The sequence below is a fragment of the Carassius auratus genome, chromosome 41 (genome assembly GCF_003368295.1).
Source record: "Carassius auratus strain Wakin chromosome 41, ASM336829v1, whole genome shotgun sequence".
NCBI classification, from domain to species: domain Eukaryota; kingdom Metazoa; phylum Chordata; class Actinopteri; order Cypriniformes; family Cyprinidae; genus Carassius; species Carassius auratus.
Window position 1 is genome coordinate 17,450,227 of NC_039283.1, and position 26,960 is coordinate 17,477,186.

At 37.3% G+C, this 26,960-nt stretch overlaps 1 protein-coding gene across 3 annotated transcripts in view; it reads left to right on the top strand.

The window, feature by feature from the left end:
- Nucleotides 1-323: 323 nt before the first annotated feature.
- LOC113059110 (small conductance calcium-activated potassium channel protein 2) overlaps nt 324-26,960 on the top strand; it is a 45,846-nt gene continuing 19,209 nt past the window's right edge. The window contains exons 1-6 of one of the 3 annotated variants that reach the window (XM_026227378.1): nt 324-828; nt 939-1,018; nt 1,102-1,221; nt 1,462-2,502; nt 15,700-15,795; nt 26,650-26,946. In XM_026227378.1, coding sequence (XP_026083163.1) covers nt 1,507-2,502; nt 15,700-15,795; nt 26,650-26,946 — 1,389 coding nt within the window. In that variant the 5' untranslated portion in view covers nt 324-828; nt 939-1,018; nt 1,102-1,221; nt 1,462-1,506. The remainder of the gene's footprint in view (nt 829-938; nt 1,019-1,101; nt 1,222-1,461; nt 2,503-15,699; nt 15,796-26,649; nt 26,947-26,960) is intronic. The other 2 variants (XM_026227379.1, XM_026227377.1) reach the window with 2 other exon arrangements.

Below are 26,960 nucleotides of genomic sequence, written 5' to 3' on the forward strand. Positions count from 1 at the left end.
ATTCATTCATTCATTCCAAATTTCCCCTTTTATTTAATCATTCATTAGGCTATTCTTTATCAACATTTACTTCTAAAATAATAATACTTTTAATTAACATTATCATAATCGTTATGATTAACAACTTTAATGATAATCAGTATCACCATTATTATAATTATAATTATTTGTGCTATGAAAGCAGGAATAATAGTGGGGGAGGCAGGTGCTTTTTCTAAAGTAAATATTCTTCTCTATTTTTTTCCTTCTGTCTTTCTTTTTTTCTCAGCGCTTATTTGTTTGGTTCAGCGATGTGTGTCCAATGAGAGGAAGAGAGAGGAGGGACCTGGGCGGAGAGACGGAGCCCAAAAGAGAAGTTGAGAGGGAGAGAGAGAGAAAATGAGAGACGTGCTGTCAGAGTGAGAGCTGAAGGACATGCATCCATTTCTACACAATTTCAGACTGTCGCTACTTTCATTTACTCATATCCAGGCGCTTTTCTTCACAAGAGGCTAATAATGCTAATTAACGCAACGGGTGGATGTATTTCCTGAAATATTAAAGAGCGCACTAAATCCTTTTCCCGAAATCTATTTTTTCGATTTTATTTCGATCATTGTTGCAGGTGTTAAACGCAACAGCTTTCGTCTGTAGGAGTCTCATTTTAAGAAATAGAGGTTTATACGTCTGTCATTAAAAACCTTCAATCTGGAATCACTGCTTGACAACGGACGAGGACGAAATGATGGCATTATTCTGACAACATGAAAAAGAAAAAGTGCGGAGGAATAATATTGCACTGCTCTTGAAATCACCATATGAAGGTGGAGAAAGACTGATTGGAGAGAGGTAAGTGACACAGAGAAAGATGTTTAATGGAAGCAAAATCAAACTGTCATTTATGTCATTATTTTTGCATGATTATAAATGTACTTAATGTTTAAAATTATGTTTTTTAGTCTGTATTTTAGATGCAATACATATGCCCAAATAATGCAGAGCACTGATGGTAATGTGATGAGTCTTGCATTTGTCACAGGTCAGTCCAGAGGCCACGATTTGACCAATGCATAAGTTTCTTTAAAAAAAATACTGAGACTCTCGCTTGCATTTATGTGACAGATATTGCTGGAAGGAGCAAGAGGAGAGGAGGGGGTGTCAGAGAGAGGGTGGACGAGAGAAGGCGATAGAGAGAGAGAGAGAGAGAGCGCTCAGAGCGATTAGATGTGGATGGGTTCATAGGTTCATCAATTTTCTCTTTTTCCACTCACATACATCTTCCACTTAAACTCCTCAAGCACATTGGAACAACTCGGTGTCACCCAACACTTTCAATTCTTCCTTGGTTTTTTTATATATCAAGGGAGTCCCCCGTTTAATCCAGCCTCCTTTTCACCTGCTAACGGTTATACGGTTATAAATAACATAACATAATCCATTCTTCTCTCTCTCTTTCTTTCTCTCCCCTTAACTAAACTCCAGAGTTGAGGAGCAGAGCACAAACATATCTGCTGGAGCCTGGTTGCCATGGATCCCCCTCCCTCTCTGAGTCTGGCCCTTCTCAGTGCGAGCGAAGACGAAGAGCAACGTCTGCCCCTTCCTCTCGGTGGTCTCTCCCATGCTTCCCTTTCTGGCAACTACCCTGGGACCAACCACTCGAATCACACTGGAGGCAACAGCAGCTTGGAGCGTCTCAATGGCACTCCGTCGCCCACCACACCGAACCTTCCCCCGGCATCGCTGCCCAAGCTGCCCTTGTCCACGACACCAATCCCCAACGCTCTCCACCCCACCAGCACACCACTCTCCTCCTGCCTTGGCAGCCAACATAGCCTGAGCGGGGAGACCTCGCCTGTCTACAACGCTCTGTTCTACTCCTCTCATTCGCCATCCACTGAGCGAGAGCGGGAGAGGGGATGCAAGCACAGGCAGGCCAGTCCGCTGGTGCACAGGCGGGACAGTAACCCCTTTACCGAGATTGCCATGAGCTCTTGCAAGTACAGCGGCGGCGTGATGAAGCCGCTCAGCCGCCTCAGTGCCTCCCGCCGGAACCTCATCGAGTCCGACAGCGGAAGTGACACCAAAGAGGGCGGGGCGAGTGGGAGCCAGGTGACCGCGGCCTCCTCTCAACACAGTCAGCCCCAAACCCAGAACCCCCCAGAGATTGTTATCTCCTCAAAAGAGGATCCTCCTTACGGACACGCTTACGAACTCGAGGCCTCGGCCAATCAAATGTCCATCTACCACCAGAACCACGCCCTCTCTGAGAGCAGGGGTGTGCTGGGAGGCGTGGCACGGGGCGGGACTAATGGAAGGAGGGGCGGTGCTGTCGTGGGAGGGCCGGGGAGGACCGCTTCCAAAGCCAGTAAACGTAAGAATCAGAACATTGGCTACAAACTAGGCCACAGGAGGGCACTGTTCGAAAAGAGGAAGAGACTTAGCGACTATGCGCTCATATTCGGCATGTTTGGCATTGTTGTCATGGTGATTGAGACCGAGCTGTCCTGGGGTGTCTACACTAAGGTGAGGACTTTGTGTACTGGCAACTGGGGTGAATTGTTCAAATCAGTTCAAGTTTATTTGTATAGCGCTTTTTTTTTCTTTTTTTTTTTTTTGCAAAGCAGCTTTACAGAAAATTACGTTTCTACAATATTCAGTAGTAGCTTATCAGTGGTGACTGTCAGTTTATGTGCATATGACAGGAATTTTCAGAACAATTAATACAAGACGTAGTCAACCAGATGATGAACACTATTAACAGCAATTATTATATGATGCAGTCACACTTGTAGCAGTATTTGGTAGTTCTGTATGTTTTAGGGTTAGCATCATCTGGGGTCTTCTGAGGGGTCTGCGTCATCTCTTCTCAGGAGTTCTGGATCCAGACTGGAGCTTGTGTAAATCCTAGTCCGTGGCAAACCAAAGAAACAAATAGAGACATAATTAGCGTAGCTGCTGTTCCAACCAAGTAAAATTGATTAGTTTAACCCAATAATGTGCATTTGATCAGATACAAAATGCGTTACAAATTATGAGATGCATTATGTGAATCTTTGGTGAAAGAGATGTTTTTTTAATCTAGATTTAAACTGAGAGAGTGTGTCTGAACCCGGACTTTATCAGGAAGGCTATACAAAAAGTCCAGCATTTTGTGACCTTAGGGAGTGTGATGGATTGTAGCGAGGTATAAGGCTTGTTGTGCACGAGGACACATCCTGCAGGTCCTTCTCTGTGTGTGAATGAGAATGAGAGTATGTCTGTGTTTCCAATATTATGTTCCTATAATAACAGTGGTAAAACTTGGATGCAGCCATACACTGATGCAGCCTGTAATGTAAGAGACATTTTTGACTCAAAAAAAAAAACTTAAAAGGACAGTTCACCCAAAATTTTAATTCTTTCATCATTTACTCGCATTCATGTTGTTACATTTTTGTCCATCCATTGAAAGTTCAAACAACCAAAACTTGTATGTATCATGTAAAAGTAACTTTTATTTTCCATTGATTATTGAACGGTGCTTCAAATGTTTTTTGTTTTTGTTCTGTTTTTTGTAAACCAAGCACATTTGCAACTTTCACAGCCAATGATCAGTTGCATTTTCATTTTATGAAAAATTTGACCTTTATTATAGTAACTGCTTATGTGTTCTACTGGAACATTCATAGGTTTTAAGTGAGGTGAGGGTGGATTTAATTTTCAGTTTAAAGCAAATGGTCTGTGAAAAGTGTGAGGCATTTGAAGTGACCAAATTTAGATGTGCAATGAGAATGCATGATTTTTGCTACAAACACCAACAATTATCATGCAAGTTAATCATTAGAGATATAAATAAATGTTTTTTTCGGAAGTTTCATTCATAAGCTGTCTCAGTTTGAATCTCAGGATCTCAGGAACTTCTGTTATTTAGAGGGTGTAAGGCTTTATCATGTTACACGCTCTAAACTGAAAATCAGCTGTCAAAAAATGATCTGTGGAGAACTGGTATGGCATTTGTCACCCTTGTGGAACAGAGGTCAGTAACGATGCACCTGTGTATCTGGCATGAACATGAATGTTTTAAATACTCGTCTATCTTAGTGAACATGAACATACAGTAGACATTCAAAGTCAGTAATGCTGCTGCTGTCAGAGAAGTACTGAGAGGATCAGATGTCAGTAGGCTCAGAAAGAATTTTGGACAGCTGTCTGGGAGATTTCTTAAATGGGGAAGGGATCAGTAATATTTGTGTGATTTAAGAAATGTTTGGAAACTTTTATTAAATGAATGTTCTGGATGAAAAACAAGCTCCCAGCACAACATTTTGAATCATCCATCACTTTGAAAAACAAGCAAAAATGTACAGTGCCCTACACATAACATGTGGATGAAAAAAATATATATTGTGACCATGACTTATTGATTTTTGGCAACATTAATTCATAATTCAATCTTGGCCTCATTCTGCTAATTCGTTTCCTCGTTTTAGTTCAGTTGTGGCCACATTATTGTTATTTGTTCCTTTAATTCTGTGAATCTGTTGCCCACTATTATATGGTAACCAAAATTAGGCAACAAATTAAGTTGTCAGAACAAAATCTTAATTTATTGCCACAATATCGAAGGCAGGGCTCATTATTTATGGAGTGGCTCTTACAGTGTAATTTAATGCATCCAGAATAAAAGTTAAAGGGATAGTTCACCCAAAAATGAAAATGTTGTCATTAATTTCTCACCCTCACAAAAAGTATTCTCATAGCTTCATAAAACTAAGGTTGAATCAGTGATGTCACATGGACTAGTTTATCGATGTCTTTAATACCTCTCTGGCCCATGAAAGTGGTAGTTGCGCTGCTGTCTATGCAGGGTCAGGAAGCTCTCGGATTTCATCAAAAATATCTTCATTTTTGTTCCAAAGATGAATGAAGGTCTTACACGGGGTTCCCACGACCTTGATTAACTTCAAATTCAAGGACCTTTCAAGGACTTTCCAGGTCCAATATCCTCAAAGTCAAGGACTTAATGTGGGGATATATTTCAAGTGAGAGCAAGGTTACATTGTGTTATCTTGTAAGATACATTGTTACAGTTTTCAGTCCCTCCAGAAAAACGCGATTATGCGATCGCCTGATTTAATGCATAATCAGCCAAAGGCCGCACATTTATGCGGGGGCGCATTTTTTCAAATACGCCGCTCTTTTGCCGCTTAAATTGCCTATTTCAGAAAGCAAAATATGCGGGGCTAGCATGATTTCATAATCATTCATTCAAATTCACATATATATTAGCAGAAAGTTGAAAAATGTTGCATTTACTTCCCACAAGTAAAGCGCCATTTTCCCCCTATTGCCATGGGAACCTTATGAAGTGACGTAATTACGTGACGTGAACATCATCTGCAAACCCCGCGGTGAAACCAGGGTGAAACTTGAAGTGCGCAAATCATTCTTATTTGCCAGCAAAAATAAGCGCAAAAGAACGCGCGAAGCAGTTTCCCGATTTGTTACATGACAGTGGAGCCAAATTATATAGCGAAAACTGCGGTTTGATGAAATAGAGAAAAAAAGGTGATTCCCCCAACACCCCCTTCTCACTAGGCTACTAACACTGTTGTAGTTTCATTCAGAAGTTGATGCAACTTTACAGTTGTAAGATTGCACTTTTTTGTTACAGAACAGTACCAAAAACTTACAGTTGTAATTATATTAGTAGTATGTAAAATAATTTACGTTGCAGTAAGAGATTGAAACTTAAATATTCTGGATTTTTCAAGGATCAAGGATTTTTGCCCGCAACAATCACAAAAAAAATCTGCGTTTTTCTGGAGGTACTGAGTTTTCATGTGTCAAACACAACTATGCAAAAAAGCTTTTTTTTTCTTTTTGCATAAATATTTGGCCGTATGACAGAGATCTGATACCTTGGGTGTGGTTGGTTGGTGGGTAAAGTAGTTCCCAAAGTAGTGCAATGACCATATCCCAAATATCAAAACTGAAAATGTCATTTCCATACCTAAACAGTCAATGTTATGCATTATGATCATAAACACAGCTAAAAAGATTCCTACTAGTGGCCTTCCTTCACAAAACTTAACATGTAGCACAGCTTTATCATAGGCAGAATGCAAAATTTTTCAATAAAAGCCTTTTAGTCAAATATAATTAAGCAACATTTCAAACATTTAACCCAAGCGGAAAATCAACCCATTAACAGTTTAAAAGTATCCATAAGAGAGAAAAAAAAAGACTTGAACTTGGCAACCCTGCATTCAACATGAACTGCAGGAGTCAGATTTGACTGATCACGGGTTGAGGAGAAAGAGATAGCTGATCCAAAAGAGATTTTAACTCTTTGCTCTTTTGCTCTTTAAAAATACACTGTTCCAGAAGTATAAACATTTATGTGTGTCACCATGAGACCATTGTGAAAGAATCACTTCACACCCATGTCTGTGCACTAATCTTTCAACTCCTGCTGAAGTCCTCTCCATTGTAAATGTTTAACTCCAAATACTGTAAGGAACTGAGAGATGAGTCAAAATTGTGTGTGGAAATCAGAAGCATGTTGGCGATTATGATAGAAATACAGTGTAATTGTGTTTAGTTTTACTAATGCAGATTTATAAATTTTGGATGAATATACAGTACACTTTTCATTTATGCATGACAAAGCTCCATTTTGCCCTGCATAAGTTTTGAACTCATGGGAGGAGAGCAAACACATCAGCTCTCGAGTTAAAACCAATTGTTGCTTGATTGATGATCAAAGCAGATGTAACTATCATTACAGCCTTCAAGAACTGGCTTCAAGAACAGCCTTCAAGAACTGGCTTTTACTTCAGCTGAATTACAGACTAGTAACATTTTATATAAAGCCAAAGTCTCAAAATCAGTGTAAGGCTGAAGCTAGGTAAGTGACTGATTCTTGTGCAGTTACGTTAAAAGGATTGAATGTAACTGACACATCATGTCAAGGTGAAATATTTTCCACTGTAATAGCCACAGCCACAGACTGAAGGCTGAATGTATGTGTGCGAGTAAGAAAGGGACATGTAGCTTTAGTTACCTAAGTTTTGTTGGTGACAGGAAGCTTTACTAATGTAAGCTAATATAACTATCATAGAACCATATAAGAGACTGATTTGGGACTTGGGACATACAGTACAGTAAGCAATAATTAATTGATTAAGAGATAGGATGTTTCTCAATGCAGAAATCAAATACATGACATTTAAAATAGTGTATATTAAAAACCTTATGCTTTAAAAAACACTATAGTGCACATAAATATTTGGTAAATGTGCGTGTGATTTTCTGGGATTTCATTTCCGTTGAAGGCTACATAAAATACTGCTTTGAAATGAGTCTAGAATAAACATGTTGCATATTTCTCATAAAAAAATCTTTGTGTTCCTTAAAATGCTCAGTGGGTTTTGGAACAGTGCATTCATCTGAAGTGTGTGTCTGTGCGCGGGTGGGTTTGTGCGAGCGTTATGAGGTGTTCTCTCGCATCTGACACTGTTCTGAATGGATCTGTCTCAGCATGTAGTCTGGAAATCACTTCTACGTGTGCTCATGTTCTGCAGGTGCTTCTGATATGGCAGACGTATATGAAATTTGTTCTGTCTCAGTATCTCTCTTTTGCTGCCCGTCTTCCCTGTGGCTTTCTTTTTCTGTCTCTCCCTCTCTCCCACTTATGCTTTATTTCTCTTTTTCTCTCTGTCTCACCCACTCACTTATTTTTCTCCTCCTTTCTCGTTCCTTCACTCTCTCTTGTACTTGTACTATTTTTCCTTTTCCTCTCTCTGACGATTCCTTTCCTCTTCTCTTCTGATAATTATTCTTGGTCTGGATATCTTTCTCTTTCTTTCTAGTACTCACTATCCTTAGTGCTCTCTCTCTCACTCTTTCTCTCTCTCTCTTTCTCTCTGTTATTGTAGTGGGAGGTGAACGGGGGAGTGTTATTGGAGAGGGAGAGAAAAGCGAGTGAGTGTTAGGAGAGATGAAATGAAAGGCTGTAATAAAATCTCTTTATTTGAGATGGAAAACGGGTGAGTGAGTCAAGTTTGCACATGAATAATGGCCATGCTGATTGTATACCATTATAGCCATTATAAAACCACACAATAGAAGCCTGTTAGTGCTGCATCGCCCCTCAGAGCAATTAAAGGGCTTTTCTCTCAGTGCATTACTGCTGAAGGTCCAGACATATGAGATACTGATGCTCTTCCACATTCTCCAAACTGTTTCGATTTGACTTGACTCATCTAATGGGGAATTACCTCTCCTCAAACCCCCTTTACAGTGAATGGTAACTCCCATATAAAACAATGAGTTTATGTGAATGGATGGTGGAGCATCTAGTGATTGTGGAGGAAATGAGTAAGAAAAGTAGCTGCTTAGATGCTAGAGAACATTCACATCTCTGAGTGACCATCTACATTGATTATTGATAATCACCTTTGCACACCTTCAAGCACCTATTGATGGCTTTACTATGCTGCTTTAGCTCTGTGTGTGTGTGTGTGTGTGTGTGTGTGTGTGTGAGACAGCTGCTTTTGAAGGATGGAATCAGCAGGAAATTCCTGACAAGACATCATGTCCAAAATGTTTTTCTAACTTCTTAAAGCTTTCTTTTTTTGTTTGGAATTGCAGTTGTGTGCACATTGAGGCAAAGAAGCTGGAGAATGCTGTCCATATTTGAGCATATGAAAATGATGATTTCAGTAGTTTGGTATGTGAAGTATGAATGCGGGTCTGGATGGGAATATATGCCCACATGACTGTCGATGTGATGCATTGATTTAGTGTTTTCTTTTAATTGTCTTAAAAATTAAACAATAAAAATGTATTGCAACTCCTGAACAGTCCTTAAAGTAGGGTTTCAATTACCATTGGACATTCCTTATAATCAGCGAAATGAGATAAAATACAGTTTAACTTCTTAAAGCCCCTTTTTGCTTATTCAAGGCTCCTATCTGCCACTATTATTCTATGTGATTAACTGCAGTTATTTTAATGAATTAATATAGATATAATTTCTGTAGGCTTTTACTAAAGAATGCTTGGTTCTGATTGGTTGATGAACATTCTAAGACGTGTCCAAACCAGATGCGACATCACAGAAGGTCATAAGCTATTGCAAAGGTATCTTTGCCATGTTAATCAGTTTTTGTCCTAACCAGCTGCGATGGTGGATTCTATGTGGATTTCTATGACTTTGTGGCAGCATACAAATTACAACAATAATCTAAGGTACCGATTATGTTTTATTTAATGTTTAAGGATCTTTTGTGAGTTTGAATATCATTTTGACATTTATAGCCATACTGAAAGCGACAATGGATCATTAACCTCAGATCTTATATGTGAACCAACAAGTGTGTTCCATGACAAAGATTGTGTCTGTCTCTCAGTATCTATTTTTAATAATTTTAAAATGTTTTTTATATTTATGAATTAGATTATATACTTATCTGTTTCATTGTGAGTGCAGTACATTTGGGGAAAGAGCCTGCCCATATGCTCTTCTGATTGGCTGTGATTTATGATTGATTTTTATCATGTGTTGCGTCTGGTGTAGACAAACAAATTGCTTGTCGCTGAAATTTTGTCGCATTGCGTCTGATTGGGACAGGATGTATGATGTGCGATTATTTTTCAGGAAACACACAGCTAACATAGTTAATTCCACATAGGTCTTGACTGTATTACTGTTCCATATCACTTCCCCAAATTATTCCAGTCATTCTCTCTTTCTCTAATGACTGCATAAGATGCATATGCATACATATCAATGGCTCAAGCCTCCATTACTAGCTCTAAAATGACGTTTTAGAATTGGGAAATGAGGCTTGGGATGAGATCTGAAGAAGTCCTACACACAACAGTATGTGTGTGTGTGTGTTTGTGAGTGTGTGTGTGCGTGTGTGCGTGTGTGCGTGCGTGTGTGTGTGTGTGTGTGTTTGAAGATGTGTGCATTACATGCTCAGCTGTGAATCCTATGGAGATGTCTGGTCCATTCACACTCCATACACTTGCTCTCCTTCCCTAAATAGACAGGTAAAAAGAACAGGAGCGAGAGAGAGAGAGAGAGAGAGAGAGAGAGAGACTTAAATAAGAACAGAATGAGAGTGCAATGTGTAATTGGAGCCTTTGTGTGTTGTTAGCTTTGTTTGTTTTTCATCAAATATTTGCTCTTTCAAATCAACTTTTCATGTGCCGTCTACATTAACTAGATCCTTACATTACATGAACCTACTGCAAAATAAATCTATTTTTGCTTATACGCAGTGTACAGTGGGGTCCAAAATCTGATACTACTAATGAAAATGCTTTTGCTTAGCTTTTCTTTGCATGCCCTTTTCATTGGAAATTATATTACTAGCATACAATTGGGTGTAATATTGTCATATATTTGGTTTTCCTCTTTTGCTTTCTGACAGTAGCACTCAAGCTGCATAAACTCCAGATGAAAACCTGATGATAATGTTCTCCAGCATGAATTTAGATGAAGCAAAGGGCATCTTGAGCTTCAGTGGAATAAAATAATCTCAAATTGTTTTAATTAGATATATATAATAAAAAAAAAAAAATATATATATATATATATATTTTTTTTTTTTCAATAGCATTTTTATTATTATTATTATTATACATTTTATTCTGTTTATTTCCAGGTTTAAATCACATTTTCAATGTGGTAAAATACTTGAGTCCCATTGTATTACATAAAAAGGGCAGTTTAGGTCTGGATGAAACGGCTTGTAGGGTTGCACGAAGCAGCATGCCTTGAATCCATTCTCCTACATATCCTCACATGTCTGCTCGAACCTAAACAGCCCTAAATACCTGGAAAAAGCAGCTGTCAAATCAATACTTAATTTTCACACCCTCCTCGCTCTGTCACGCATCCCTGGGGAACATCTTATCTTAGACTATGCCTCAGATGATCAACCTGTTGCCTGTTAACAAGGGATATTGTGTAAGTGTCTAAATAATAATAAGAAATGTTATTTGGTACCAAATCAGCATGATGATTTCTGAAGGATCATGTGACACTGAAGACTGGAGTAATGGCTGCCGAAAATTCACATTTGCCATAATAGGAAGAAGATACATGTTAAAATATATTAAGCTGAAAAATGGTTATTTTAAATAGCCAATTATTGAAAAATATAAATATAAATATTATAATTATATATATAAATATTTAATTTACACATTTACAATAAATAATCATAATTATTCATATAACACATCCTACAATAAATGTTTTATTGAACTGTACTCTTCAAGAAAATTTACTAAAATAAAGGTTCCTTTGAGGGTAAGCTTTAGGTATAGCGGTGAAAGAAAATGTATTTTGCTCATTATTAAAACAATAGGAGTCATTGGAAAGTCCCCACCATTTGAGAGAAAAAAACAAACCTGTGTTTGTGTGTAATCCATCTCTAAGAAACATAAAGGGTGATCCATTCGGCTGCGGGACCCTAATCCCACTCCTGCCACACTAACACTTTTACAGCACTCTCACAGGAGCAATAATCATCAGTACATAGAGAAGAAGAAAGATCGAGGGGGAGAAGGAGATGAAACGAGAGGAGAGATGGACAGCCTAGGGAAGAGTCAGTGAAGGAGAGAAGGGGCAATAGTGGACAGGACCCTCGAATGGCCATTAATGCTAAGCTTAATGTATGTGTGTGTGCTGTATAACTGTGTACATGTAGCTGAGGTTGTGTGTGTTTCCATCTCTTTCTTGGCCTCTGAGTGTGTAATTGGGTTTCCAGGGGTGTAATGGTGTATGTCAGTGTGTAATCAAGTGTGTGTGTGTGCCAGTTGGTGTGTAATTTGGCTTATCTGTGTGTGTGTGTGTGCTTTTCATTAAGTGCGATACATTACTGTTTTCATAATCATTTTGGTGGAGGTGGTGTGTTTTTGCAGCTTTTTTGTTTTGTGGTTTCATAAAACCCATTGGTGGGGAACATATGGCAAGCCGTTTTACCATTTATTCAGTTGCAGGATTCAAATAATAGATATTTACAGTTCAGTTTCCACTAGTTAAAAGTCACTAATAGGACGTTTTGAAACAAAAGAACCATCACTCACAGAAATCAAATGATTAATTTAAAAATTATTAATACACATTTATACCAGTGGAAATGTAATTATTGAAATCAATTTCTATTAGTAAAAACAAATCCTTTCCTGATATCAAGAATTTGCATTTTAACTAGTGAAAATTGAATTGAGTCAAATAGGCTTGACCTCTCTCTCTCTCTCTCTCTCTCTCTCTCTCTCTCTCTCTCTCTCTCTCTCTCTCTTTATATATATATATATATATATATATATATATATATATATATATATATATATATATATATATATATATATATATAATAAAGAAAATCTGATATATGTTAAATATCTCAATTGTTTCTCCTACACAACAATGAGACTGAAGGTAGAGATTTTGCTTAATACTCCTGAAAAAAAAGTGTTCTCATATTTTTATATATTTTTTTAAAGTACTGGTTTGGATGGCAATAGCTGCTTCATTGTAGACAAATATATATTTGCAAGTCTCATTTTCTACAATAGTTTGTAATTAAATATCCACCTCATCTAACACTCTTTTAGCTTTGGCGTCCAAACGAGAGTACATATTTATTGCTGAAATTTTGCCAATCATAAATGTAATGTTTTCTAAAGGCTACTTACTATCTCTAGCTTCACTACATGATGACAACGTTTTTATTTTTGTTGTTCTTGCTGCTTTTCTGTAATACATGAATAACAATTTATTTGACTGTAAGTGCTCAGAATAAAGGAGCAAACACACAACACAACACATACAGTGACATTAATCATTGGCAAACCTGTCTTTGTCATGGACAAAGTCCCTTTAAGAGTCGGCCCCCTCAGCGGCCATCTTGGTAGCAGCCCCAGCAGCTTTTTTCGCTGTCAGTAATAATAGGAAAACATTTCCTGTCTACACTGTGGAAAGACTAAAAACATCATAACTGATGTTTGTCAGAATTACATTTAAATAGCTCATTGCAAATCACTAATGACATGCGACACTGATGGTATCCTAAATGGAGCTTCTTTAGTGCAAAACATGTTAAAAATGCTTAAGGCTAGCTAGTCCAGCTAATGGGTATTAACAAACTCTATCAAAAAGGCAATCGGCTCTTCAATTGAGACCTAAATTCCTACAGGCGCCATATAAGGTATTCTGATTTAATTTTTATTTGAGTGGTCCATCTCTTCCCCCTTACACTTTCTCCAGTCTTGAATATCAGAATATTCATGAAAGATTTTTGTGTCTAGCTCAATTTCTCCTTGAGCTTGTGTGTGTGAACACACCATCCTTCCTTTGGTGGTTCAGCTGCGAGTCTTGTTTGTGTGTCAGAATCTGAAAAAAATCTCTCGTTCTGTGTGTGTGTGCTCGTTGCGTGTGGCTTGTATTTGAGATCTTTCAAGTGAGTCACTTCACCCAACATCAGCGGTAAATGAAGAAACTGAAACAAGAGGAAGTAATTACATTAGAATCGCAGATGACTGTGTGCATTTGTGGCGGTACATTCGACTGCGAATGTGTGTGTGCATTTGTGCGCGAGCGTGTTCGTGCGACTGCGTGACAGACAGAAGGCTCAAAGATGACTGTGTATTCAGACGTCAGAGCCGATTTGTTTGGTGTTTATGAAAGGACCAGGGAGAAGTAAAGAGAGGATGCTGAATAGATGGAGGAGAAATGAAAGGAAGATTTTGAGCGTGCAAGAGAATGGAGATAATGGAGCTCATACAGCCTATTAGCTCTGCATGGTGTTCATCATTAGCTGGATCAATAACTGCTAATCTAGCCGTGATTCTGTTCGTCATACTCTCCATTCACACACTAATATATAACATGAGCTCTGATAGTCATGTCACAGACACTGAGGACTCACTTAGTAAGATGGTAACAGGTAAAAGGTGAAACTTTTATATAATATAATATAATATAATATAATATAATATAATATAATATAATATAATATAATATAATATAATATAATATAATATAATATAATATTTTGCATTATATTATTTGTATATAATATTTTACATTATATTATGCTGTAATATATAATTAATTATATAAATGATTTGATCATAGTCTATTTTATTGAATTGGTATATCATTTTAGTAACAAAAATACAAAATGTGAAAAATGGCATAAATACTGACATAAACAGCAATGTTGATGAAGGAACGTGTCCTATTCAGATAAATCACGTTGCGCTTATAGGGCCAATCAATCTTTCCACCCATTAGAGAAAATCATCTCTGAGACTTGTCTGGAAGCCTGGCAGAGACTGAAACCCAGCAGTTGTTCTATTGATAAGCTGTTAGCCCCTGGATGGGTATTCTGTGTATGTGCTTTAGTTAGGAGCCCTATGTATTTATGTATGTGTGTGTAGGAGTGTGTCAGTATGAGTGAGAGATACCACTGTCTGTCTGTCCATGTGGAACAATGCTTCCAGTATGGTGCCTTAAATTAGACCAATGGGTGGCCAGTCTAATAATGTGTGTGGTTCAGCTGGACATAATCGAGGCTCAGGCTGGAAACAATTTAAAACTTTTGCTTTTACTCTCAGGGGAGAGTTTAAGCAAGCTGTGTAAGTGTGTGTGTGTGTGTGTGTTAAATGAAAACTGTGATGTGTGCAGCAGGTAGTAGTGTCAAGTTGAGATCCCTGCAATCACACACAGACAGACACACATTTCAGTAACCATGCCATTGTGTGTGTATGGTGTGACTGGAAGTGATGTGCATGTAATCCATAGATTATAAAAACACACTAAAAATGTCTTGGCAGACTATATGGCACAGATGCACGCGCTGTGATTGTGCTGTTCATTTCTTATTTAAAGAGAGATAGTTGACCTAAAAATGAAAATTCTGTCATCATTTACTCATCCTCATCTTGTTCCAAAGAAATAGGATTATCTGTCTTCTGTGGAACACAAAAGGTGACTTTTTTTAATAAAAGGTGATTTTTTTTAACAGTATCACATTTTATAACATTAGTGAATGACAACTGGGGCTGTCAAGCTTTAAAGAGGTCAGAAAAAGGCCCATGTAAGAGTCTTACAAATTGTCAATTCATCCTACGAGGTGCACAAATGTTCTAAGTTTTATTATTGTTATGATAGGTTTATTATTGTTTATTGTTTAATGCAAATGTAATGTTTTCCTGTGATGGCAAAGGTGAATGTTCAGCATCTAAGATCCTTTAGAAATCACTTTAATATCATGACTTTCTCAAGAAATAATTCAATCTTACTGACCCGACATCGATGAACAGTTGTATATGTTCCAGATCTTATGATGCTGTATGATAGTTTTGTGTGAAATTCCAGCTGAAGGATTCTGATCTGAACTCATCTCAGGACCTTTTATCACAGGATTATAAAGATCTATTGTATGGCTTCAGAAGTCGTATGGACCATTTTTATGATGCTTCTAGTGCCTTTGCATCCTTTTGAAGCTTGAAAACTCCAGTCCCCATTCATTCTGTAGCTCAAGTCAGTCACATGAGTTTAGAAATGACAAGACATTTCATATTTGACTGAACTACGTCTTTGTTTTCTTTTCTGAAAATTAAATGCACAGGGTTAGCACCTGTAAGTAAATATTTCTCTGTAAAATCATAATGGTGAGTGTGCTAATAACATTATTTGCATATGTTTTACAGAGCTCCATGTATTCACTGGCACTGAAGTGTCTTATCAGCCTTTCCACCGTCATTCTTCTTGGACTAATCATCGCTTACCATGCTCGAGAGGTGCAGGTAAACACAAATAATCATCTCATATTAGTGTCTACTGTTAAGATGCGAACACATGTATCATTGTTCTGCAAATTTTCGCAGACGAAATCCAATGGCTGCAATAGTAATTCAAGTGAATGGAAATGTTATGTAAGGGCGCAAAATTTGACCTTGCAGTTTTCACAGCGGGTTCAAGTTGGTCACACAAATTCGCTGTTGACCAGTAGAAATCTGCTTGTTTTGAAAATGACTTACTGTATGCGTGAGCTGTAGCTATGTAACTACACTATTGACCTTTTCAGCCTCCAAATTTTGCTGAAATTGAGCTTATTTGACCGTAACATTAGACTGAACAAAAAGTAACAAAAACTAGCTATTACCACAATTTATGGAAACACGCAGTACTACAGTAGTACTGTAGTATTCAGCAAAATACATAAATACAATAATCATTCTGTAACAGAAATGAGTCGAACCAGACAAATTAAAGAGTCTATCAAAGCTGTGTGCATTGAAACACGAGCTGAATTCCTCAGGAAGTCATAAATCAGTTCTAGTGCCACAAGAACCAAGCAAGATGACCAACCAACTTGTTCACACAACAGCTTTGAACATTAACACCACTAGAACAATTATTTACAATTTCAATTCGAAGAAGAGAAATTTGGTGTCAAAAATGTGTTGTTCGTAATGGAAATGCAACGCTGGACATCACATGTAAACCCAGGAGATCAAGTTAAATACTTCCATTGACTTCCCTCACCCAGCAGAACCAGACTGAAATTCCTAAGGGGGGGACGGGCTTTAAATCTCTGTCTTCACAGAATATCCCTTCGTCAGAGAATGGCAAAGAAACTTCTTTTGTACAGATATATGGACCAGAATGAACTCAAAAAGACTTATAAATGAATCAGTCCATCGCTTCACTCCATATTCATTTATGTGTCACCCACACATTTGACTATCATGTTATAATCACTTATTGTGTATGTTCTTTTTAATAACTATGGGATAGCTGAAGGATACATAGTCATGTCTGGTATGTGTGTGATTGAATTTTCTTTCTTGATATTGTCCTGACAATCATTTATTTGTAAAATATATCATAACCCGGTAATAGGAATCATGTCCAAAATTAGACCCTGCAAGGCAGGAAAATTCGGACCACATGCTTGGTAAGATAAACAAATGATTTATGATACCCCCGAGCCAAGACAATAGCTGATTGGTCAAGACAACATTTAAGGTGTGGCCAACAGGCCAGTTTAAATACTTTGGACACCATGAAATCTTGCTTTTAGTCCCTAGCTGCTGCTATTAGCCATGTCTGCCTTTAGTTCTAGCCTTGCTCGTGCTATCAGTCATGCTTTTAGTCGGCTTTTAGTCTGCTTTTTAGTCTTCTATTAGTCATGCCTGCTCTTAGCTTTTAGCTTTAGCTTTGCTACCTAGCTTTAGCTTTTAGTTTCTAGCCATGCTGTGTAGTCATCATTGTTCTTTGAGCGCGGTTCTGCGTGCTTCAGCCTGCACGCCTGCTGCTACTTAGCCACGATGAGAAGGAACACAACCTAGTCTCGTCAAACTTTATTTCTTTTCTTTTCCGTTTGAGATTTTCGTGTTCTGAGTTAAGTTTTGTAACGTCCGTTCAACTTCAACCAGCCCACACGACTCTGCACTTTCAGCCAACGCCCAACAACCACGGGCTTCCCAAGATGTCACTTCAGCGACTGAACTTCCAGCCAATCAATGACCTCGGGATAGCCCTTTCACCGAGGCTCCTTCTTCACAGGAGATGCAAGTAACTTTACCTCCAGACCCTGTGCTCTTTACTGGTGTATCTAATATAATTTTAATCTCATTGAGGAACTCAATGCGAGGGCTAATTACGTGATTGATGGTTGTTCATGTCTATGCAATTTAACGTATTGCTGTAAATTTGGGATTCCATATTTCCATTCTCTTAAACTCATCTTTCCCTAACTTTCGATCTTCCTGCAACTTGTGTGAATGTGTGTGTGCATGCGTTTATGTGTTAGATTAGCTTATATGTCTTAGATTTATCTAATAAAGCCTTATTCATATTGAAAAGAGAAGTATCTTGTGTTTTGTGCTTACAAGTTAATGTCTTAAACTGCCGTTCTTGTTACTGTGCTAATTGATAGTGTTTCACTATAGTGTGGATATTCGTATCAAGTGCAGATTTGATGTTAAACGGCTCGTTCAGTGAATCGCAGGGCGTCTCAATGATCAGCCGTGAAACAGTGATTCTGTTCAAATCCCCTTTATAATCTTAAATGATTCCCTTTGCGCTAAATTGACCTGTTTCCGTTACAATTCAGTACAGTAGTAAATAAAAATATTATCATCTGATACATCACTATACCATAGTAATTCCACAGTGCTTTTTTGTAAGCAATAATTCAATTGAAATAACCAGTTCAGTACTGCTGTAAATAGTTGCTTACACATCATCACATGTGTAAAAGAAACAAATCAAAAAAAATATATATTTTTTTGTAGTCAGTATGTCTCGACTCTGTCTATCATATCAGTCTGCTTATGTTACACAGTGATGGTGTCAACGTAAAAAAAATGCAAAAAAACAGGAAGAAGAATCATATTCATCCCCCCTTTTGTGTGGCATAAAGAACAGATGAGGAATGTTGTTTTAGGCTGTTGCCCTCAGCAAGGGGAGCTGAACTCAACTGTTTGTTAGCGTTATGCTAATAGGAAGGATAGCAGAGGAAAGTCGCTCACAGCAGCATTAGAAACACACACACACACACACACACACACACACACACACACACACAACAATACTTTCAGCTCCTTTTAAGCTCTCTCTCTTTCCTTCATACACACACAAACTTCTTTGAGACATTTAGTAGTTATTTTTGGTTCTGTTTGTTTCTGAGAGTGAGTCATTTTGTGATTGTTTGACAGTTATTTGAGAAAGCAGCTTGTCTGCCCTTCTATCGATGAATACATGAATAATCCACCACATTTCCAACACTAGCATAAACACACATGCACACATTTTTACTGTGAGTTGTTTGTTCTCTTACCCTGGTTGTATTTTTTACCTTCATTCAACCTTCCCTTGCCCCCTCTGTCTGTGAATTATTTTTCCGCTCTAGGAGACACACACACAAGACTCGGCACTCATTCTGCTCTCTGTTTCAGACCAATATGTGTGTGGTTTTGTAAAGGTTCAGACTGTGTTTCATTCATTTCGCTGGATTGAGAATTTTCTCATGTACGCTCTGCGTTATGCAAGTGTTTCCTTGGTGATGAGACTCTCTTCCTGTGTGTGAGTCAGACTTTGGAAGCTTTTTCCTGGACAGAGATTGTCTGTCTGTGTGTGTGTGTGTGTGTATGTGTTTGTGTATGTGTTTTTGTGTATCGACATGGTTTAAAGGAGATAAAACACGATGTGAGTAGGTGTTGATCAGGGATGTTTTTGAGGAGAAAGACAGAGAGGAATGAGACTGGAATAACTGTTCCTTCTGCATTCCCAATTTCCCAAATTTACAAAGGCAATTTAAGACTGTATATTGGTTAACTATCTTACACCTTTAAAGGAATAGTTTATTCTGTCATGTTCTGTCATGTTGTTCTAAACCTAATGACTTTATTTATTGTGTGGAACATAAAGATATTGTATAGATTTTTTTTTTTTTTTTTTTTTTTTTTTTTTTGGTGAACTATCTTTTAAATCCTGTGAATTTTTCACTGAGTACCATTTTTATTTTCAGTTCAGTCAAAATCCATTTTGCCCATTAAGTTGAAAATGCCTCTAAGCTAGCATTTGAACTCAAGTGTACATGTTAATGTGAGTGCATCTCTTCCTGAGAGCCAACAAGCTTCATCCTTGGCTAAAGTTTGTGAACTGCTTGGCTCCTCTGCCACATTAAAATGATTCATGGCTGCACAGCTTTAGCTAAGACCCATTAAAGAATTTGGTGAATCACCAGTATTACTTGAAGCCAATTTTGTAATTATCTTAAGTTGAAGGTTGGACTGATTCTTGAAAAGGTTTGCTTGAGTGGTTTTTATGATGAGCTTTTTAAAGTTGTATGGCCCTTGGAGACTTAACATGCAGAACATTTGAGTTCATGTACTAGGTAGGCGACACAACATGAGACCCTGTAGCAGACCATTTAAAACTACAAATAATAAAACATTGGTCAGCCATTGAAATTTTCCATGGAAAACATAGTTTAAACCTAAATAGAAAATACTATTTACAGTTGTTTGTTGCCACAATCAAGTTGTAACTTTGCATTATCATTGCTCTATCATTACGGCGAAGGAGAAATTCAGCAGAATGGTAGAATTGGCATAATAAAAGATTATAATATATTTTTTGAAAGTAAAATTAATTACATTAACTTTTTTATTATATACAAGAAACTAAAATGTGATAGTTGAAATGTTAAACCAAGTCCTATTGTATGTCTGAAATATACATATGTAATGTATAATACAGCAAGTTACTGTATTACATATGATTTATTTCAGTTAATAGTTCTCATGACTGGGTTATTTTTTAAAGCCAGGATCACTATGAACATAAATAATCTATTTCAATGTTGCTGACCAGGAAAAAAGATACAGTTCATAATGTGACAACATGCCCCAATGTCATAATGCTATATGGGTTAAATTGTCACAAGGGAACTTGCCATTAAACTGCTTATTAGAAACATTCAGTAAATGTAAAACATAATTTAAAAAGTAAATGTATTGTAATCATAATGTAAAAATGTAATGTATTTTTAAATTGTATTTAAAAATACAAATAAAACAGTAACATCGTATTCAATTAAATTGACAATTTTTTATTAATGTTCCAATTTAACATTTATGATGTTAAAATAATATTGAAATTACATTTATGAAAAATACCCTTTTCCTAAAAGCTAGTTTGTAAAACTTTCCATGCATTGTTTCATTCTGTTGCACCTCCTGAATGAACCTGAAGCTCTGGACTCTATAAATAATTACCTAAAATCTTGACACTGACAACAAAAAAAGAATCCAATAAATTTGTCAACTGTCAGTTAAGATACAAACATTTTGAAAGGGAGCAGCAGAATGTGCTGAATGTTGAAGTAAAAGCATAGGGTAGCAAAGCCTAAGCAGAATGGAAATGTAGAGGAGATCACCTTCAGGGTTCTGGAGAAGGAATGAGGTGCAGTGACAGTCCTGTACTTAGAGCTGAGAGGTTACTGATGTATTAACCATTCAGTACAGCACAGGTACAGATTTCACTATGAGACTATGGGTGGTGCTGAGAACGCATGACAGACATGTTTCCAGAACATTACGAAAGCACTGTGACAGCACATCGCGTCTCTCAGGTTCACTGTGTTGTAGCTTGGTGGAAACTACAGGGCTTTCCTGCTGTTTTTGCTACTGGCTACACACATGGGAGATTGTGTGTATTTGACAGAGAGAGATAAAGTGTGCATATAAATGTATTTACTTTAAAAAGAGGGAATTCCAAGCAGATTCCGCTGCTTTTAAAATCATTGCAGGCAGATTTCCTCGCTTATTCAGTCTGTGTGTGTCTGTATCCTGCGGTGTGGGGTATTTTGGGCCTGCCTCATGGGTAATCTGAGTTGAATGGAGTTACCTGCTGTTCTCCTGATTTTTCCTCGGTCGTCTTAAGATTTTTTTGCCATGGTTTTGTTCTACAACATATTTCAGGGACCATAAAAGATTCGCCATAGGGCAAAATCGACAGTCTTGGATTGTTTTGCGTGACATGCTTACCGACGGCCGGTTAATTGCCTTTACAATGAATTTCAGCTTCTGATAAAGTTTTGAGTCTGACATGGTCAGACATTTTGGATCACAGCCCTGCAGTGTGACTGCTGCTCAAGACACACTAACTTTGTGTGTGTGTTTGTGTGTGTGTGTGTGTGTGTGTGTGTGAGGTAAATAGGTCAACGAAAACATTAAACAGGTGTTAGCGTCATCATGGAAATTATTAAGGTTAGTAACATAATTTAGTTGTTAACAATGTTGTTTTAGTGTTTCTATATTTTATTTCTATATTTTATAGTATTTATTATTATTTTGAATTAGCTTTATTTTTATATTTTCTATAGATATTTTAATGCCATTGCCTTTTTTTGTCTTTTTTGATTTACCTTTAGTTTAGTTTTTTTTTTTTTTTTTTGGTCAACTTGAACTTCAGTTTGCTGTCAAGGCAGCACTTTTTATTTAAGTTTAACCTTTTCATCTATTATTTATATTTTACTTTATTTCATTTTTTTTTTTTTTTTTTTTTTTTTTTACATTTTTGATAGTTTAAGTTAACAACAATACTGGTTGTTAATTAACATTCCCCTCACATTATGATACTGATATCATACACTTATGATAGTTCATTGAGTTCACTCATTCCCAGGTAAAAACTAGCCAACTTTAAGGGTTTGCCAGGGTTTGTATGGTATTTGAGTTTTTTTGTTTGTAACTGAGGATGTCAGAATGGACAAACTGCCCAGACAAAGCTGTCAGTTGACAAAAGTCTGCAGAACTTTACATCATATATTCTGACATAAAGACAGTTGATGCTTGCTTTGACTTTTATTTAAGATCTCACTAGAGTCATATCATACAATCTGACAAGCAATGATAAAAGAGAAGAAAATGCCAGCGTGTTTGCCTGGTCTTGTGATTACGAGGAAGTGAGGTGATCTGAATTAGTATGAATGTAAGTGTTTGTTTCTATTCAGTGTGTCTGTGTGTGACTTATAATTACATTATCATTACAAAGGTGTTCATCTCTGACAGGCTAAAACAACAAAACAGACAATATTATTCTCGCTCTGCTTCACTCTTTCCCTCTCCTCTTTCAACCTCTGTCTCCCTTTTGGACTGTCCCCTTTTTCCCAACCTCTAAATTATTCTCTTTCTGTAGTCCTTAATTTTGCTGTCTGCTCTCCTATTCATCCTTCCTTAATTTCCAAATTTTTCCTAATTGGCTTTGGTCCTCATTTGTTGGGAGGTTCTGGGTTTCTCTCTCTCTCTCTCTCTCTCTCTCTCTCTCTCTCTCTCTCTCGCTCTCTGATAGGTTTAGGGAGGAAGCTCGGTTTAGTCACTCATGTTGACAGATTACCTTCACTAATGGAATTTAATTATTCAGCATATGCTGGTGGCGATTTGGCTACAAAAAGTACGACAGTAGGGGTGGGAGGGGTAGGGGTGTTGTAGGTAGCGGAGAGATGAATAAGGAGTAATGTGTGGAGGAGGAAAGGAAGAGATGATAATAAAGCAAAGTGAGATTTTAATGCTTTTAGTGTCTTTTATTGTCCTCAAAGTTATATGTAAAATTCCCATGAATACCCATAAATGCACAGCTTACAGAAATATTTTTTTTATGGAGATAAAGATTGTGATTATTCTCAGGAAATATTTGAAAGTATGGAAGCAGTCATAAGTAATGATAGATATTTTTTTGTTTTATCCAGCTGTATTTGCTCAGTGCAACTTATAACATCCAAGTGAAAGATATAACACCAACATGTCAGAAAAATACGGTGGCCGAGAGGGATCAACACGCTGCAAATGAAAAAACACATTCAAATAAAAAAAACAAGCAAATTAAGAAAACATCTTCATCAATTTGACAACACATGCGCTGCAAATTCTCACACACAAACAAATACAGCAACACAATTAAAATTCTCACAACAAAGAAATGTTGTACAAAATCTGGTGTTTTTGAGTATTTGAAGCTCGTTTTTGTATTTGTTTGTTGTGAGTTTTTGCAACTCGTTTCTTCATTTGTTTGTGTTGTGGGTATTTTCAGCACATTTCTGTATTTGTTTGTTGTGAGTATTTCCAGCACATTTCTGTATTTGTTTGTTGTGAGTATTTGAAGCTCGTTTCTGTATTTGTTTGTGTTGTGAGTATTTGAAGCTCGTTTCTGTATTTGTTTGTGTTGTGAGTATTTGAAGCTTGTTTCTGTATTTGTTTGTTGTGAGTACTTGCAGCTCATTTCTGTATTTCTTGGTTGTGAGTATTTGCAGCTCGTTTCTATATTTGTTTGTTTTGGGTATTTGCAGCACGTGTCTGTACTTGTTTGTTTGGGGTATTTGCAGCTCGTTTCTGTATTTGTTTGTTTGGGGTATTTGCAGCTCGTTTCTGTATTTGTTTGTTTGGGGTATTTGCAGCTCGTTTCTGTATTTGTTTGTGTTGTGAGAATTTTCAGTGCGTGTGTTGTCAAATCGACTAAGATGTTTTCTTAATATGTAGGTGTTTTTTCTAATTGCAGTGCATTTAATATTGAAATATGTAAACATTTAACCTTTAATGATAACTAACGATAAACAATCTTATCTGTCTTCAAATATTTGTTAATATTGTGTAAAACAGGTGTTTAATTTAATCAGTATTATTATTATCTCATTCAGTCAACACTGAATCAGCCACAGTCCACTGGTATTTCAATGGTATCAGTCATTACAACCCATATCGTTCAACCATCATTCATAAGTCATACACCCATCCATACAAGCCTCTCACAGATTCACATGTGCTCTCATACACACACTCACACATTCTCTTTCATTCTCCTTCCACCCACCTACACACGAGTATTTTTCCCGCACATTCATTCCCTTTCTCAGCTTCTTTCCCATCATTCCACCTCCTTTCTATCTTGCTCCCTCTTGCTTTCCTCATGCTCTCTCTCTTTTTCGCTCACACACGCACACGCACACACACACACACACACACATGCACAAACACATAGTCATTCTCTCCCTCTCTCACCAGGGGACCCTAATTAAGCTTGGCTGGTCTTTGATGTTGTCGCCTAGGCAACAGTCACCATGACAAGACTGGCTTTTCCAGAAAAAACAAGCAAACAAACATGCGCATTTTACAGTTATACGACATGCACCATGCCCTTCGCACACACCGTGTCAGAAGTACACATGCATTAACAATTAGACAAACAAAGCAATTTCACTAGATCCCAGAAAGACCTGTTGCACTGAGATATAACCTTGTGTCAAATAGACGAACGCGGTATACGAATTCATTCATGTGTTCTCAGGATTCCTGTATAATCATTTGCAGCACTCCTTTGGGTGTGCGAGTGTGTGTGAATGTGTGTATGTCTCAGTGGGGAAAACCCTGCTTGCCTTCTGCTTATCAGTTAAACAAACCTCGCCAGTCTAACACTTACAATTAACATTAAACACATCTAACACCAGCAGCCAGCAGAATTAGCTTCCCATTCTGTCGTTAGGCTCTGTTGATATACCGCCCGACATGAAGTTGCATTGGGAGAACGAATGAGAGAAAGAGAGAGAGAGCCATATAACTGTCAGTGCACATTATGCCAGAGGAATTCTGTTTGCTTATTGCTTATCTGTTTGGCATTCCTGGCAGGATAAAATGACTATCTGAGCGTGTTCTCGTTGTAGGGCTCATCAATCTGTTTCCCTCTCATTTCGCGTCCTGCTCTGGGTCTGAAAACACACTTTACTCATTCAGTTAGTCGAACAGCAGCTCTATTTATTAGTTGTTCTAATGAGCTAATCTGAATTATTAATGTGTAGTTGAAGTTTTTGATTAAATGGATGATGAACGGTTGGTCTTGAGTTGTTACGCAACTGGACTTCTGTTTTTTTCTCTTTCATGTGCATTGATGAATCCTAAGAGGTGCAACGTGACAAGCAATTTGTCTGTTCACACTGAAAGTGAAAAGTCAGTGCGACGCAACACAATTTTAGCAGATCAGAATGTACTTTATATTTCATAGAGCTGTTTGGTCCTAAAATCCGGAAGAGAATTAGCATTTTTTGGGCCTTGGGTTCCCTTTGGAATCTCTAATGGGTTTTTAAAATAGCACTTTTTGATTTATGAATACATTTATTATTGGAAATGATTGTTTATAAGTACTTTCTGTTTTATTTAGTATAAATTACACACAGACAGGCCCCAAATGAAAAAATGATTCCTGATGATGATGAATTCCTGAGGGAATTAATGGCGATGTACATTCTCTTTTGGGTTTTAGGATTTTTTTTTTTTGTATTTATAAGATAATCAGCTCTATATACATGTACAGTATGTGAAGCAGGTTTTTTTGACCAATGAGATTTTAATGTAGCCGGGGCTACCCAGGGCATAAACAGAAAGCAAAGGACTGACAAAATCTTCTGTCTATGTATTATGTTAAGATATTAAGCCAAATTGTGGCTTGTTTAATTATCAATAACTGTATAATAAATTATTTTATTTTATCATAATTTAAGTATCTTTTTTGTATTTATTTGTTTATTTTTCTGTCTATCTATCCATCCATCCTTCCCAAAAAACAGAAGAAAATTTGTGCTTTTGTGCATTTGATCCTTCTAGAATTTCTGTTGATTTTTTAGAGTAGTGATTTTTTGTTTATGAATAAATTTGATTTAAAATTACAATTTATGTGTACTTTACTATTTTGCTAGACATATATTGCACACAGCCATACCTCTAGGTTTTAAACTTTTAGCAGGATTTCATCCAATACATTTCATTGTATTTTATTTTTATCTGCAGGTTTTTCATATTTGTGTAAAATAAATTAATAAACAGAACAAAAATCAAATGTACTTTTTTATTGCTTTACACAATTGCATTTAATTTGGGCATGGTGTTAGATTAAAAGAACAGTTAATAAAGCTTTTATGGTGGCTGGGTTTTATTTCTTTGTGTTATGTCATTGTTGCAGCTAGTGACTGCCGTGTTCCCTCGAGCACTTTTAAAAGACCGAATGCAAATTTGATATCCATTATGTAAATTGAAGCTTTGCCGGGAAATTCCGCTTAATTTGCAATGTTTAACATTCCCATTCTGACTTTTCCCCTCCAGCTCTTCGTCATTGACAATGGTGCGGACGACTGGCGGATCGCCATGACCATAGAGCGAGTGCTGCTTATCGCTCTGGAGCTGATTGTTTCGGCGGTTCACCCGGTGCCGGGGGACTTCAAGTTCATGTGGCGGGCGAGACTGGCCTTCTCCTACGCTCCCTCGCAGGCAGAGGCAGATCTAGACATGGTGCTATCTGTACCCATGTTCCTTAGACTCTACCTCATCGCCCGAGTCATGCTGCTACATAGCAAGCTCTTCACCGACGCCTCCTCCCGCAGCATAGGGGCACTCAACAAGGTCAGAGGTCAACC